At 35.6% G+C, this 13903-nt stretch overlaps 1 protein-coding gene across 1 annotated transcript in view; it reads left to right on the top strand.

Moving 5' to 3' along the window:
• LOC149259073 (endoribonuclease Dicer homolog 3a-like) overlaps positions 1-13386 on the top strand; it is a 68664-nt gene extending 55278 nt beyond the window's left edge. The window contains exons 26-27 of the mRNA XM_089451270.1: positions 13055-13111; positions 13301-13386. Coding sequence (XP_089307396.1) covers positions 13055-13111; positions 13301-13386 — 143 coding nt within the window. The remainder of the gene's footprint in view (positions 1-13054; positions 13112-13300) is intronic.
• The last annotated feature ends 517 nt before the right edge of the window (positions 13387-13903 follow it).

The raw sequence follows: 13903 nt of genomic DNA, 5'->3' as shown, positions 1-13903 counted from the left end.
CCTGCAACATGGATATTACGGATGGAGCAATTTTTCGATCACAATAATGTGCAAAACACACAAAAGGTATGTATTGCGACTTTATATTTGGAACCAAATCAGTTTGTATGGTATTAATGGCTTTGCTCTTGTAAACAAATTATCACTTGGGCAATTTTTATGGAAGAATTGACAGCACATTATGAGGACACAAAAAGCAACACTTTTTTTAGCCAATTGATAAGTCTCAAACAAAAGGGTTCAATAATGGAGCACATTGAGGAGTTCCAAAAATTGAACATACGAGTGAAAAATATTCCAGAGGAGCATAGGATTGATGTGTTCATAGGAAATTTAAAGGATAATATAGAACATGATGTTCGCCTTTGGGAACCTAATTCATTAGAGAAGGCATTCAGGTTAGCAAGAAAAATGGAAAGCAAAATTATGGCAACCAGGAAGCATACCACTCACAACTATAAAGATGGAAGTGTTGTTGCCCCTAGTCTTCCACAACCTATAAGGTTGACACCACAAAATTTGCAAGAAAAAAGAGAAAAAGGTCTTTGTTATAGTTGTGATATCAAATACACTAAAGGTCATAAGTGTGTTGAGAAGAAATTATTCTACATAGATTGTGAAGAGGAAGAAGAAAAGGAGAAAGAAAGGTCAAAAGAAGAGGATATACTCCAGGAAAAAAAACTAGATAAAGAAGAAATGAATCTGACCATATCATGTAATGCATTAGTTGGAATTAACACTCCTCAAACCATCAAGATAGAAGGACAAATCAAGAAGAAAAAGGTAATAGTGTTGATTGATCAGGAAGTACCCACAATTTTATTCATTGTAAGGTAGCAAAATAATTGAATTGCTTCCTATATCCAGCACCAGAGTGTCAAGTGATGGTTGCAAATGGAGGAACAATAAATTTCTCTGGAAAGTGCCATAATATCAAGCTATCCATGGGAGAATATGTATTGACTAGCCCAATGCTTTCCATTCCAACGGAAGGTGTTGATGTTGTACTAGGAGTCCAATGGATACAACCCTTGGGTGCAATAGATTTTAATTTTGAAGAACTTTTCATGAAATTTTTTGTGGAAGGAAAGGAAGTTGAATTAAGGGGTATTTCAGGGAAACCATGAAAGGTAATTAGCTCTAACGGTATGAAAAAGCTTCTAAAAACGGAACAAAGAGGTGTAATTGCACAATTATGTTCACTAGATGTTTCCACATCGAAATCATCTATTTCTCTAGATCTCAAAAAATTCTTGGACAATAATTCCAAGGTATTTGAGACTCCCAAAGGTCTCCCACCTATTCTTGATCATGATCATGCTATTCATTTGATTCCAAGAAGTGTTCCTCCAAACATCAGGCCGTAAAAATATCCCTATGCCCAAAAGAGTGAAATTGAACTATGGTTGCAGAAATGCTAGAGGCTGGTATAATTCAACCTAGTCAAAGTTCTTTCTCTGATCCAATAGTATTGGTGCACAAGAAGGATGGATCATGGTGCATGTGTCCGGATTATAGGGAGCTCATCAAGCTCACTATTAAAGATAAGTTTCCCATTCCTATCATTGATGAATTACTGGATGAATTGCATGGATCAATTTACTTCACCAAGTTGGATCTCCGTTCAAGATATCATCAAATCAGAATGAAGACTGAAGACATTCTGAAAACAACATTTAGAACTCATGAGGGTCATTATGAATTTTTGGTCATGCCTTTTGGCCTTACCAATGCACCTTCTACATTTCAAGGTTTGATGAATTCTATTTTCAAAGCCTTCCTTAGAAAATTTATGTTAGTATTTTTTGATGATATACTAATCTACAGCAAGTCTTGGAAGGATCATGTTGAACATGTTGACAGGGTGCTACAACTATTGGAGGAGAATCAATTATATGCAAAATATCCAAATGTTTCTTTGGAGTAAAAGAGGTGGAATATCTGGGTGATATTGTATCTCATGAAGGAGTTAAGGTATACCTAGCAAAATTAAATCCATTAAAGAATGTTATTATATAATTTAGCATTACTAGAATTACTATTGACCCATAATTAACATTAGAATGTTATTATATAATTTAGCCATTTTTATATAGCCGTTAATGGTCACACCTAGCCGTTTGGAAGATCTACTCTCCCTATTTAACTTGCAGCTATGATCTGACTCCTCAACTTGTCCTAACGATGAACCATACTAGTTGGTTTGAAACGCGTTGACAAAGGTTTTCTACATGTGATTTACGCTGAAACTCTTCTTAAAAAATATATCAACTATCTGATTTGTTTGGTATGTGGACTTAACTGGGATAAAATGAGCTCCCTTGCTCAATTTATCCACCACCACCATGATGGAGTCATTTTATCTTTTCGATTGAGGTATACTAGTTATGAAATCTAAAGTTATGGTATCCCACTTCTATTCAGGAATGGGTAGAGGTTGTAATATCCCAACAGGATGCTAATGCTCAACCTTAACCCGTTGTCACTCCAAGAATCTGGTCAAATATACCATGATATCCTTCCTCATGCTAGGTCAGAAATAATTTTTCTTGATTGCAGAAAATAGTTTTTGATAGCCTGAATGAGCAACATAGGGACTCCTATGGAATTCGTCCAATATAACTTGTTTTACTGATAACATATCAGGAACATAATTTCTATCTTTAAACATCAGCAAATTTTCAGGGTCAATCTGGTACTCACTTTTCTTTTGAGAACTTTGTGTATCCTTAGCTTGCTGCTAGAGATACGCATATTTTGGATCCTTCTGTGCTGCCTCCTTGATTTGATTCGTGAAATTAAATTCCACTTGACTAAATGGAATTTCATAGACATGATGCAATATCTTACTTAACGCATCTGCTACTCGATTCTCCCTTCCCTTCAAATTTTTGATTTCAAAATAAAATTCGCTTAAGAATGCAGTCCATCAAGCTTGGTGTGCACTCAATGTGGGTTGGTTAAATAAAATTGTTAAGCTATCATGATATGTCATGAGTAGGAATCGTTTTCCATGCAAGTAGCGTCGCCATACTTTTAAGGCATGAACTACTGCTGTTAACTCTAAATCATAGGCCGAATATTTTTTCTCATGATCTTTTAACTTAAAACTCCACCTACACCTTCTTTACATGCATCAGTATCAACCATGAAATCTTCCTTTGGGTTTGCAATTTTTAATACAGGTGTGGCTAAGTAAATGCTTCAATGTTTCAAAACTTTCTTGACATTCCCTAGACCACTTAAAACTTGTTCCCTTTTTCTGCAAGGAAGTGATTTGGTATGCAACCTTAGAAAACCCCCTTATTAATTGCCTCTAATAACCTGCAAGACCCATAAAGGAGCATATATCTGCCACATTAGTTGGGACAGGCTAGTTCATGATGGTATTGATTTTCTCTGGATCAACCGCTATACCAGCGGAGGAGATAACATGTCCTAAGTATTGAATTTGATCCTTTAAAAATTCACACTTGTTGAACTTAGCATAAAGTTTATTTTCTCTCAAGGTCTGCAATACTATTCGAAGATGTTTTTTATGCTCTTCCTCTCTCCTAGATTACACCAATATCTCATCAATAAAAATAAGAACGGATTTATCCAGGAAAGGGTGGAAAACCCCATTCATCATACTCATGAAGGTGGTCGAAGAATTAGTGAGTCTGAATGGTAAAACCACGAACTCATACTGACCATGTCGTGTTTGAAATGTTGTTTTGTATATATCTTCGTGTTTAATGTGAATCTGGTGATATCCCGATCGTAAATTAATTTTTAAAAATACCACAACGCCCTTCAACTGATCAAATAGATCGTAAATTCATAGTATGGGGTACTTATTTTTTATGGTTAACTTATTTAATTGTCTATAATGTATGCACAAACACTAGGTACCATCCTTTTTCATCACAAATAAGACTGGGGCTCCCAAATGAGGTAGACTGGATTGAATATATCCCTTATATAACAACTCTTGAAGCTACATTTTTAACTATGTTAGCTCAGGGATACTCATTCTATAAGGAGCCTTGGAAACTGGGGAAACTCAAGGGATCAATTCTATAGTGAAATCAAGGTTCCTCTTGGGAGGTAAACTAAGAATATCCTCTGGAAGACATCCTTAAATTCTTGGACAACTAGTATCTGGTCCATGACATACATTTTAACCTTAGAGTTGGTGTACCCGACTTGGAATGCGTAAATTTGGCAACCTTAACGCATACACTTCCCTAACTAGTGGGTTGTAATGGGGCATAGCTTAACTTCTCTTCTAATACCCTGAACCTCTATTTTTCTACCATCGTTGGCCAGGAAGTTAATTGTTTTATTCTTACAATCCACTACAGTCCAATGTTGTTACAGAAAATCCATCCCTATCAATACGTCATAGGAGCCTAGTGGCAGGATATTTAAATTTGTTTTAATTTGTTGTCCAGCTAATTCCATTACACAGTTTTATACCTTTACACTATCTCTCCTTTTTTCTCCTATGGCTAATTGGACCAGCCAAGATCTCTTAAACATTACACTTGTTAAGTGGCATAAATCAACTATTCAGGGGCTAACATAGCTTAAGTTTTCCCCTAAATCTATTAAAATGGAAACAGGGTGGTTTAATATTTTACCTTCAAGCTCCACCTTCACTGGCTGATATTTTTCCTGACTATCCTCCAATGTTGCATTAATCTTGGGTATGCTCATATGATAAGGAGCCTTTCTTGCTACATTGTTCCTGGAATCGACTCAGTAGTGAAATCAATATCTTAACTAGGCGAAATAATTGGAAATTCGTCTGGAAATACATCATTTTATTGCTTTAACATTAGGTGTGTTGTAAAATGGTTTGTGTCAGACCAAGAGGTAACTCCTCAAATGCAATCATATTATTCATTCAGGTTGTTCATTATTATATACAAGAGGGAGAGATTGTCCAGTTCATCTCATGATGACTCTCCATTTTCTCTATTATTTATTTACACTAATTACAATTGTTGACCCAATCCCTATGATTAGGTGTCAACATTCCCCCCCTTTAATCTCAAGGGATGTTGGTGAGTCCAAGCATCATTCTGAATCTTTCAAGCTTTTCTCTTCCAAACGCTTTGGTGAAAATGTCTACAATCTGCTCATTAGTGGAACAATGGCAAAGATGGATTGTTTTGGCCTTAACATGATGTCGAATGAGATGATATTTTGTATTGATGTGCTTCGTTTGATCATGGAACTTTGGGTTGTTGGCAAAATTTATTGCTAAGGTATTTTCAATCATGAGTGGAGTCGATTGTACTTGTTTTACCTACATATCTTCCATAATTTTCCTGAGCCACACAATTTCTTTTGTTGCCTCAGTTGCTGCCACATATTCTACCTCTGTTGTGTAATCTACTGGAATTGATTATTTGTGTGATCTCTGGGTACTACTCCTGATCCAAGACATAGCATAATTCGAAGTAGATACCCCAGTTTCTTTGTCTCCATCGAAGTTTGAATCAAAGTATCCAATCAAGCTGAAGTTGCCCACCTGTGTATACTTGATTCCATAGTCTTGAGTTCCCTTCAAGTACTTTAGAACTCTTTTTGTAGCAAACCAATGTCCCTCACAAGGCTTTTGCATAAACCTGGAGAGGATTCCAACAACAAATGAAATGTCTAGTCTAGTAGTAGTTAGTTAGTTGAGACTTCCTACAAGCTGTCTATACTTTTTTGCATCCTCAAATTCTTTTCCTTCAATGGATGTGAGTTTTAAGTTTTGCTCCATTGGAGTAGTCAGAGGATTGCGTTCAGTCATGCCAAACCTGTTCAAAAAATATCCAATTGCTTCTTTTGAGAAAGGAATATGGACTTGAGATGATGAGTCACTTCAGTACCAAGATAGTAATGAACATAGCCCAAATCAGTCATTTCAAAACTTTTCCTTAATTCCTTCTTTATGGATGCAATTTAGCTCTCATTGTTCCCTGTCATCAAAAGATCATCTATGTATACCACAAGATATACAATTTTTTTGCCAACCTTCTTGACAAACAAAGTTGCATAATCAAGATCATTATGTTTGAAATTGAGTTTCAGAATATGCTCAGTTAGTTTTTCATACCAGGCTTGCGGTGCTTGTTTGAGGCCATACAAGGATTTCATAAGTTTGCATGCTTTATGTTCATGTCCTTTTACAACAAATCCTTTAGGATGGGACATAAAACATTCTCTTTTAGATCTCCATTCAAGAATGCAGTTTTTACATCCATTTGATGGCATTTGAATCCGTTTTGGGTTGCTAGGGAAAAGAGTGTCCGGATGGTAGCCGATTTTGTTGTGGGGGAAAAAGTCTCCTCATAATTGACGCCTTCCTTCTATGCAAACTTTTTTCCACAATATTGGCTTTGTGCTTGTCAAGTGAGCCATGAGCTTTATACTTGTTCTTGTAGACCCACTTGCAGCCAATTGGTTTGGTTCCCAATGGAGGATCAACCAGCTTCCAAGTGCCATTCTTTATCAAGGCATCATACTCCTTTTGCATTGCTTCTTTCCATTCATCATGAGAAGTAGCTTCTTTGAAGCAATTTGGTTCAAAATCTGTAGACAAATTCAATTCACAATCATAAGAAACATCTATATCAACAGGTGAATTAGAGTCATCTACATCACCTCCATTTTGTCGAGTTGAATTTCTAGTTCCTGTCTCTCCAACCTCATCAGGATGAACACTTCCAAGTGTCTTTGTCAGCCACTTTGGGGGACCTTTCTGAGATGGTCCAAGCTGCTTTATTGATTGAGTTGGGATTGAATCAAGATTGAGTCTCCCAATTCTATCAATCACATCACTCAAAGTATCATTTGTTATTGGAGTTTCATGTGGGGGAGAGAGTGCTTCAGAAGAAGATTTCACAGGTTGATCTAGTATAGGAATCCCCCCTTCAAGATGTGGAATTTGATTATCAAATTCTTGAAATGTTTTTGCATTTGTGAACCTATCTAAGCGATCAAGTTGCCGCTCAACAACATTGTCAATTTTGGATGATTCAAGAAAGATTACATCTCTAGATACAACAATTTTTTTATTGAATTCATCATAGAAATGGTATGCTTTGGAGGTGTTTGAATACCCCAGGAAGATACACTTACGACTTCTTGCACCAAGTTTTTTTCTATGTACCTTTGGTATCAAGGTATAACATGTGGAACCAAAGACCCTAATATGCTTTATCGAAGGAATGTGCCTATACCACATTTCATAACGAGTCTTGTTTCTAATAGCATTAGATGGACATGTATTCTTTACATATACAGCACATAGAACTGCATTAGCCCAAAACATCATTTTTACATTTTTGGAAAACATCATGGAGCACACCATATTTAATATTGTCCTATTCATTCTTTCAGCTACTCCATTCTGTCGGGGATTATAAGGCACAGTTGTTTGATGTTTGATCCCATGTTGGTGAAGATAGTTTTCAAATTCATTTGAATTGTATTCTTTTCCATTATCAATGCGAATAGAGCCGATATGAGATTGTGCATCATTTTCGATCCATGTATGAAAAATCTTGACTGTTTGAAAAGCATCAGATTTGTTCTTCAATAAATAAACCCAACACATTATGGTGTAGTCATTCATAAATGTCATCATATATTTATTTCCATTTGCAGAAGGAACATGCATTGGACCACATAAATCTAAATGAACGAGTTCAAGTTTTCTATGTGCTCTGGAATGTGAATCATGAAAATACAGTTTGCTATGCTTTCCTAGAATGCAAGCATCACATTGTTTAAGTTTCCTAGGAATTGTAGGAAAACTAGTAACAGCATTTTTCTTCAACAAGTGGAGGCTGTCATAATTCAAGTGTCCAAATCTAGCATGCCATAATAAACTTGATGGAAATGTACCTTATTCATAATGAGAATTGTATGAGAAATTTTGTGCATGATGTCTAGTCAATTTAACGTCTTAAATTGCTCTACATAAATTATCAATCCGGGTATCGTAAACTGATGAAGTGTGGTGCACCATATGTGCTTAGTTAACATTTTTCTTACTTCGTTGTTTTATAGATTTTATTTTGTTTTGGGGTTTTGTTTTTGTTGGTTTCCTAAAGTGTCTAATGCAAATGGAAATCCTATTCTAAGGTCTTAAGAATACTTTTAAAGGACAAGTATGGATAGAGATTTCAAGACAAGGCCTATGTCCCTAATGGTAACTTCCAAAACTTAGCACTTCAAAAGATCTTAAAACATGTTATTGATGGAATTAGTACTTAAACAAAAGTGTAAATATGCAGACACTTCAATCAAAATAGAATGCAATAACCAATCAATGAGCTAGTGACTATGAAACCCAGTATCCTTGCTGTTGTATAAAAAGAAAACTGAAGAAAGTAAAAATTGAACTTAAAGCAACTCAAAGACTGAAAGCAAAGCAACTAATTCACACTACTTCAACTCTTCTGATCCTTTACCCTTCAGCTCAATCTACCTTATGGGAAGCAATCATGAACAAGTTAAGCAATATGATATCTAAATTGCATAAAGGAAACTAATCACACTACTTCAACTCTTTTGATCCTTTACCCTTCAGCTCAATCTACCTTATGGGAAGCAATCATGAACAAGTTAAGCAATATGATATCTAAATTGCATAAAGGAAACTAATCACACTATTTCAACTCTTCTGATCCTTTACCCTTCAGCTCAATCTACCTTATGGGAAGCAATCATGAACAAGTTAAGCAATATGATATCTAAATTGCATAAACGAAACTAATCACACTACTTCAACTCTTATGATCCTTTACCCTTCAGCTCAATCTACCTTATGGGAAGCAATCATGAACAAGTTAAGCAATATGATATCCAAATTGCATAAAGGAAACTAATCACACTACTTCAACTCTTCTGATCCTTTACCCTTCAGCTCAATCTACCTTATGGGAAGCAATCATGAACAAGTTGAGTAATATGATATCTAAATTGCATGAAAGTAAATGAGAAAAACAAAACTGAAAGAAATAACAATGCTGGAATTAGAACTCAAAAAAAATAAATCAGCAGAAGGACAAGATGATTCAGTCATGTCATTAGTCATTAAAAAGCTATGTGCATTATTAACCTAAAGTCAACCGGTTGAACACACTTGCATGAATTAAAATTGCATGAATGAAAAATCTAATCTACCAACTTGAAAGCAATCAAATGACATAATGAAATCAAAGAAAAATTACAAAATGAAATCTACTCTACCTTACATTCTAATATGCTCCATGACATCTACTTCACATCTCCTTCCATGTTGAGAACATCAAAGCTTTATTCAAATTCTTCAAAATTACAAATTACAACAAAGCTCTCCAAAGCTTTCAAAAGCCATCAAGGAAGAACTACAAACTCCCAAGCTAAAAATACTTAAGAACTCCAAACTCTAAGCTAACAAATGAAGGAGATAGATCTCCTATTCATACAAAAAGATGAGAAGCCATCTCATTAATGAGAGTCCATGAATCTCTCCCTATACCTCTAGAGTCCTAATCAAAATAGGAACTGATAAGACACATGTCTTCTTAGAGTTACAATACAATTAGGAGATGTGACCCATATCCTCATGATCCCATGATTCTTTCCACTCAAATTCGAATTTGGCCTTAGAATGCCACATAAGGGTCTTCTAGAAGCCTCCTTTCAACCTACACATGTCAACAATCTCAACCCATTTGTTAGGTAGAAGCATATGCACATTATTTTCTAATGTTTAACCACAAATTCACTTAAAAGGCTTAGAAATAATAAAGATTGGAAAAACATAAAGGTGGCCCAATGATAATGAAAGTGAGATGAATGTGGTAACATAGTAGTGAAATGGAGGTGATATAATGGACATAATAGTGAAAGTGTAATGGAAATGAATGACATTTTCAAGACTCAACATACCCCCCAACTGAAGTTATTGCATGTCCTCATGCAATATATATTACATTAACTCTTTTGATCCTTGAGCTTTGGCTTAACTTTGCATGATATCATTTGATAACTTCTTATTTCTGCAAAGTGTTTCACTTGAATTGCAACATGGTTGGTTCTTGTGTTGCAACCATTTTTTTTTTGTTGCCTTCTATTTTGATCTTTGAACTATGCATAATGATATTTTGATTATTGTTGCAAAGTATATCTTTATTGGATTGTATGATGGTTGGTTCTTGTGTGACAACCATGATTTTGTTTGTATCCAATTTATCCTTTAAAAATTTTTTTCAAAAGCCATTGTATGCTCATAATAGCAATGTAATAATTAATATATGTTGGAAGTATGTGAGTTCCTGAATATGATATGGACATGGCAAGATATGAATATGAATGTATCCCCCCCCCAATTGATGGTATTGGCAATTTTATGAAATGAGGAAGAGAAATGTTTTTCCAACAATTATCATTCTAGCTTTTTATGGAATTCTATGGTCAAAAGTTAGAAAATGACGTACCTTCACTTACCCTTTGGAATGGTTTTTCAAGTGGCTGAACAAGAAGAGTCATGGATAGAGAGATAAGATGACTTTTATTGCCTCTACTAAAACTTGTTGAATCTGCTCCAAAATGCTGAAAATAATAGTCTTCATGTCTTCAAAACTCATTGGCACAATTCCTACTATGTGAAAATATGTTTTGATGTCGAACATAGTAGGAAATTGTTGGCTTAGTGGCCGTTAATGGATGCCACTAGTCAACACAAGAACTCTCACCATTGATGACAATGAGAGTCAAGATGCCCAAACACATCTTGCTAGGTACGAATGAATTTGCTGATGTCAAGTCACCTAGAAGACCTAACGAACAAGGGACATTAATGTATTCCCATTGTTTGTCAGCATGAGGACTTGCCATTAAGGCATGCAAGCCTCAAGGTGTTTTTACAAAGAACTTAGACTCAAAGGACTATGGACTCAATAATTTGCATTGAAGCAGGGCTTATTTGTAGAATGAAAATGACAAGAAATGGAAGATGAAAATGGAAGATGGCAATGGAGAGTAGAAATGGCAATGGGCAATAAGCATATGAATAAGCCTCTTGCTTTTATTTGTGGGTTATGAATGGACAAAAAGAGATGAAAAGTGTATGTGAATGTAAGTGGAAAGTATGGAGTGGAATGAGGTGAATGGTTTATTATGAAGTATGGATGTGATGGATGGATGTGATGGAGACAACAGTATCTGAAAGTTTTTCAAGTGTTTGGATCTGATTTTGCATCAGCATATTTCCTCTTTGTTGTTGATCATCTTCTTAAGAAACAAATTAGTCTCTTAGAGAGACACCATTCTCTTGTAGTCATTTGTCCTTCCTCTTGGAACCTGCAAAAAAAACTAATACTTCTTCTGCAATGGAATGTAAGATTATCAAAGGAGAGAGATGGCCAATCTCTCTAGTTATGATATTTACACAAAAAACTAAGAATTTGTATTAGTGAAACAAGTTCTCAAAGGAAAAATCAAAATAATTTATACCTGATTTGGAATTAGTGCCTCAAGTTGATGTTGCTTCTTTTCAGCAATTTATTTCATTATTTGCCATTTCAAACCAAAATGATGGATTTCCCATTGTGTAGATCTTGTTGAGATCTTTCCAATGGTACTTAAATCATCAAAATCTGATTTTGTATGAGAAAGATAGACTGATTTGAACAATGAGGTTTTTCTGGCTGCAGAATTAGACTTTAGCTGCGGAATGTGCACGGTTCTGTAGCTAAAAATCTTGGATAAAAAATTAGCATTTCATTTTTCATCATCAATCCAAAATTAATCAATACCTTCAGAAAAGTGAACAAATAACTTGTTCATTTCATTGATTCAAAATTATTATTTTTTCTTGACATGCAGCGACTCAGTGTGGCGACTGAATGTGGCGACTTAGTGATAACACTCATCTTGACTTCCCTTTGACCGGGGTCCTTTTCATCAAATTTGACCAAATGAATAGGACATCATCCATGTACTGACATTCCCCCAGCTACCCATGTGGCTTATTTTGCTTGATGACACCTGCAACCTAGAGTTTAACAAAACAGCTGCGAAAAGTTAAACCAGCTGCGGAAAGTTGAGCCAGCTGCGGAAAGTTGAATCAGCTGCGGAAAGTTGAGTCAGCTGCGGAAAGTGGCTAAAACAATCGATCATCAACTTTGAAAAAAAAAAAAAAATCATTGTCTACATGTAGGAACTCTGTGAATGGAGCAAAACAATTTTATTGTTGGACTTATAGTTTGATAAACAGTCTATAACCATAACCATCCGGCCCTTTCATAAACTTGGGCCCTTCCAGTTCTGCCCTCAACAACAGACCCATTCTTTCCTTCTTGTTCTAACAATTCGTCTGCTTGAATGATGGATGAAGAAGATTCATTATGTGTTAGTGGGGAATTGACATGGTTTTATGGAGAAAAATACAATGATGGTAAATGGAGAAATAGAGAACAAGTGGCAGGAATGGAGCGGAGTAGTGAAGTTAGATAGAAATTGCCAGATCAGTTTGGACTGGTTCACGTAATGGAGAGCCATCTTCAATTGGATTGTTGTTAACAGGTGTTTTGTTTAATTAGAACTGTTATTAATCGAGAGGTGGCAGAGCAAGTGCTTAGACGGGTGGCAAAATCAACAAACGGTTTTTTTTAATGACAGAGAGTCGTATTTCAACTACAGCGTGCCGTGTTTGAATTGTTCTCTGTTCATTTAATAAAAAAAAAAATTCTCATATTTAGTGACATGGTGGATGACCTGGCTGCCAAGGAGATCGGACCTGAGCGGATTTCTCAAGGAAATCAAAATATGGCCACAACTGTTAAAACAGACACTGATTTTTTTCACACACGACAGACAAAAATGGGCTCCAAAGAACCGAAGATTTCCCCCAGACTGCCACAAATTTCTTCAAACAGTTTTTGGGTTATCTAACTGACCCACCTGGAAAAAAAACCCATGTTTTCTTTTCTTCAAAATCTCCTCCGTTTGGGAAAATCGAATGTTTGAAGTTAGACATTTTTTCAGCTATTACGTTTTTCTGAGTTTTACTGTTCTGCAGGTGTATTACACAGGTACAATGACAGAGTTGAAGAATTGGAGCGATTGATAGTCACAGGTTTGTTATCTGAAAACAAAATAATGAGCCAATCATTGATCTATTATCCTCGTGTTTAGTCAATATTTAGAAATGTCAAACGATGACGCCCAACCCACAGGTTGCCAAACAGTTATTGTAGTGCTTGTTTTTAATAATGGTACCTTGGATTTTTAAAACAACGACTTAATAATTTTGTTGAACTTGTAGCTCAGATCGTTTATATCACAGGTTTTGTAGGTGGTGAAAATCTAAGTGGCAGCAATAATTGTATTGAGCTTATTGATTCATTCTAACTCAGATCAATCTCCAAATAATTATGGTGAATGCTGAACTCATCCCCTGAAGTAGATATGCAATCTGATGGATATAATGGCAGAGGGACTTGGCTCCAACAGTAAGAGGATTTGACCCCTGAAATAAGATAAAATTCAGCTAACAAATTTGTCCTTTTGTCAGCAAATGTAATCAGCTTACAGGCTCTCGCCCTTGGAGAAAAATGACTACTCTGCCCTCAATAATTTAATGGATCACCAGAAGCTACCTTCAAGAATTCAACCCTCTGTTTCTAATTGATAATGTAGCTATCCAAAGGTGAAATCAACTCAGAAATCTGCCACTAAATGAATGACAATGACCCAGTATCCTTGCTGCTGAATGAATAGAAAGTAAAAACTGAACTTAAAGCAACTCAAACTAAAAGCAAAGCAACTAATTCACACTACTTAAACTCTTCAGATACTTTACCCTTCAGCTCAATCTACCTTGTGGGAAGCAATCATGAACAAGTCAAGTAATATGATATCTAAATGG

The sequence above is a fragment of the Pinus tabuliformis genome, chromosome 6 (genome assembly GCF_031772625.1).
Source record: "Pinus tabuliformis cultivar Carrire ecotype Pingquan chromosome 6, CPIR1, whole genome shotgun sequence".
NCBI lineage: Eukaryota > Viridiplantae > Streptophyta > Pinopsida > Pinales > Pinaceae > Pinus > Pinus tabuliformis.
This window is presented reverse-complemented; position numbering and strand designations above follow the sequence as displayed.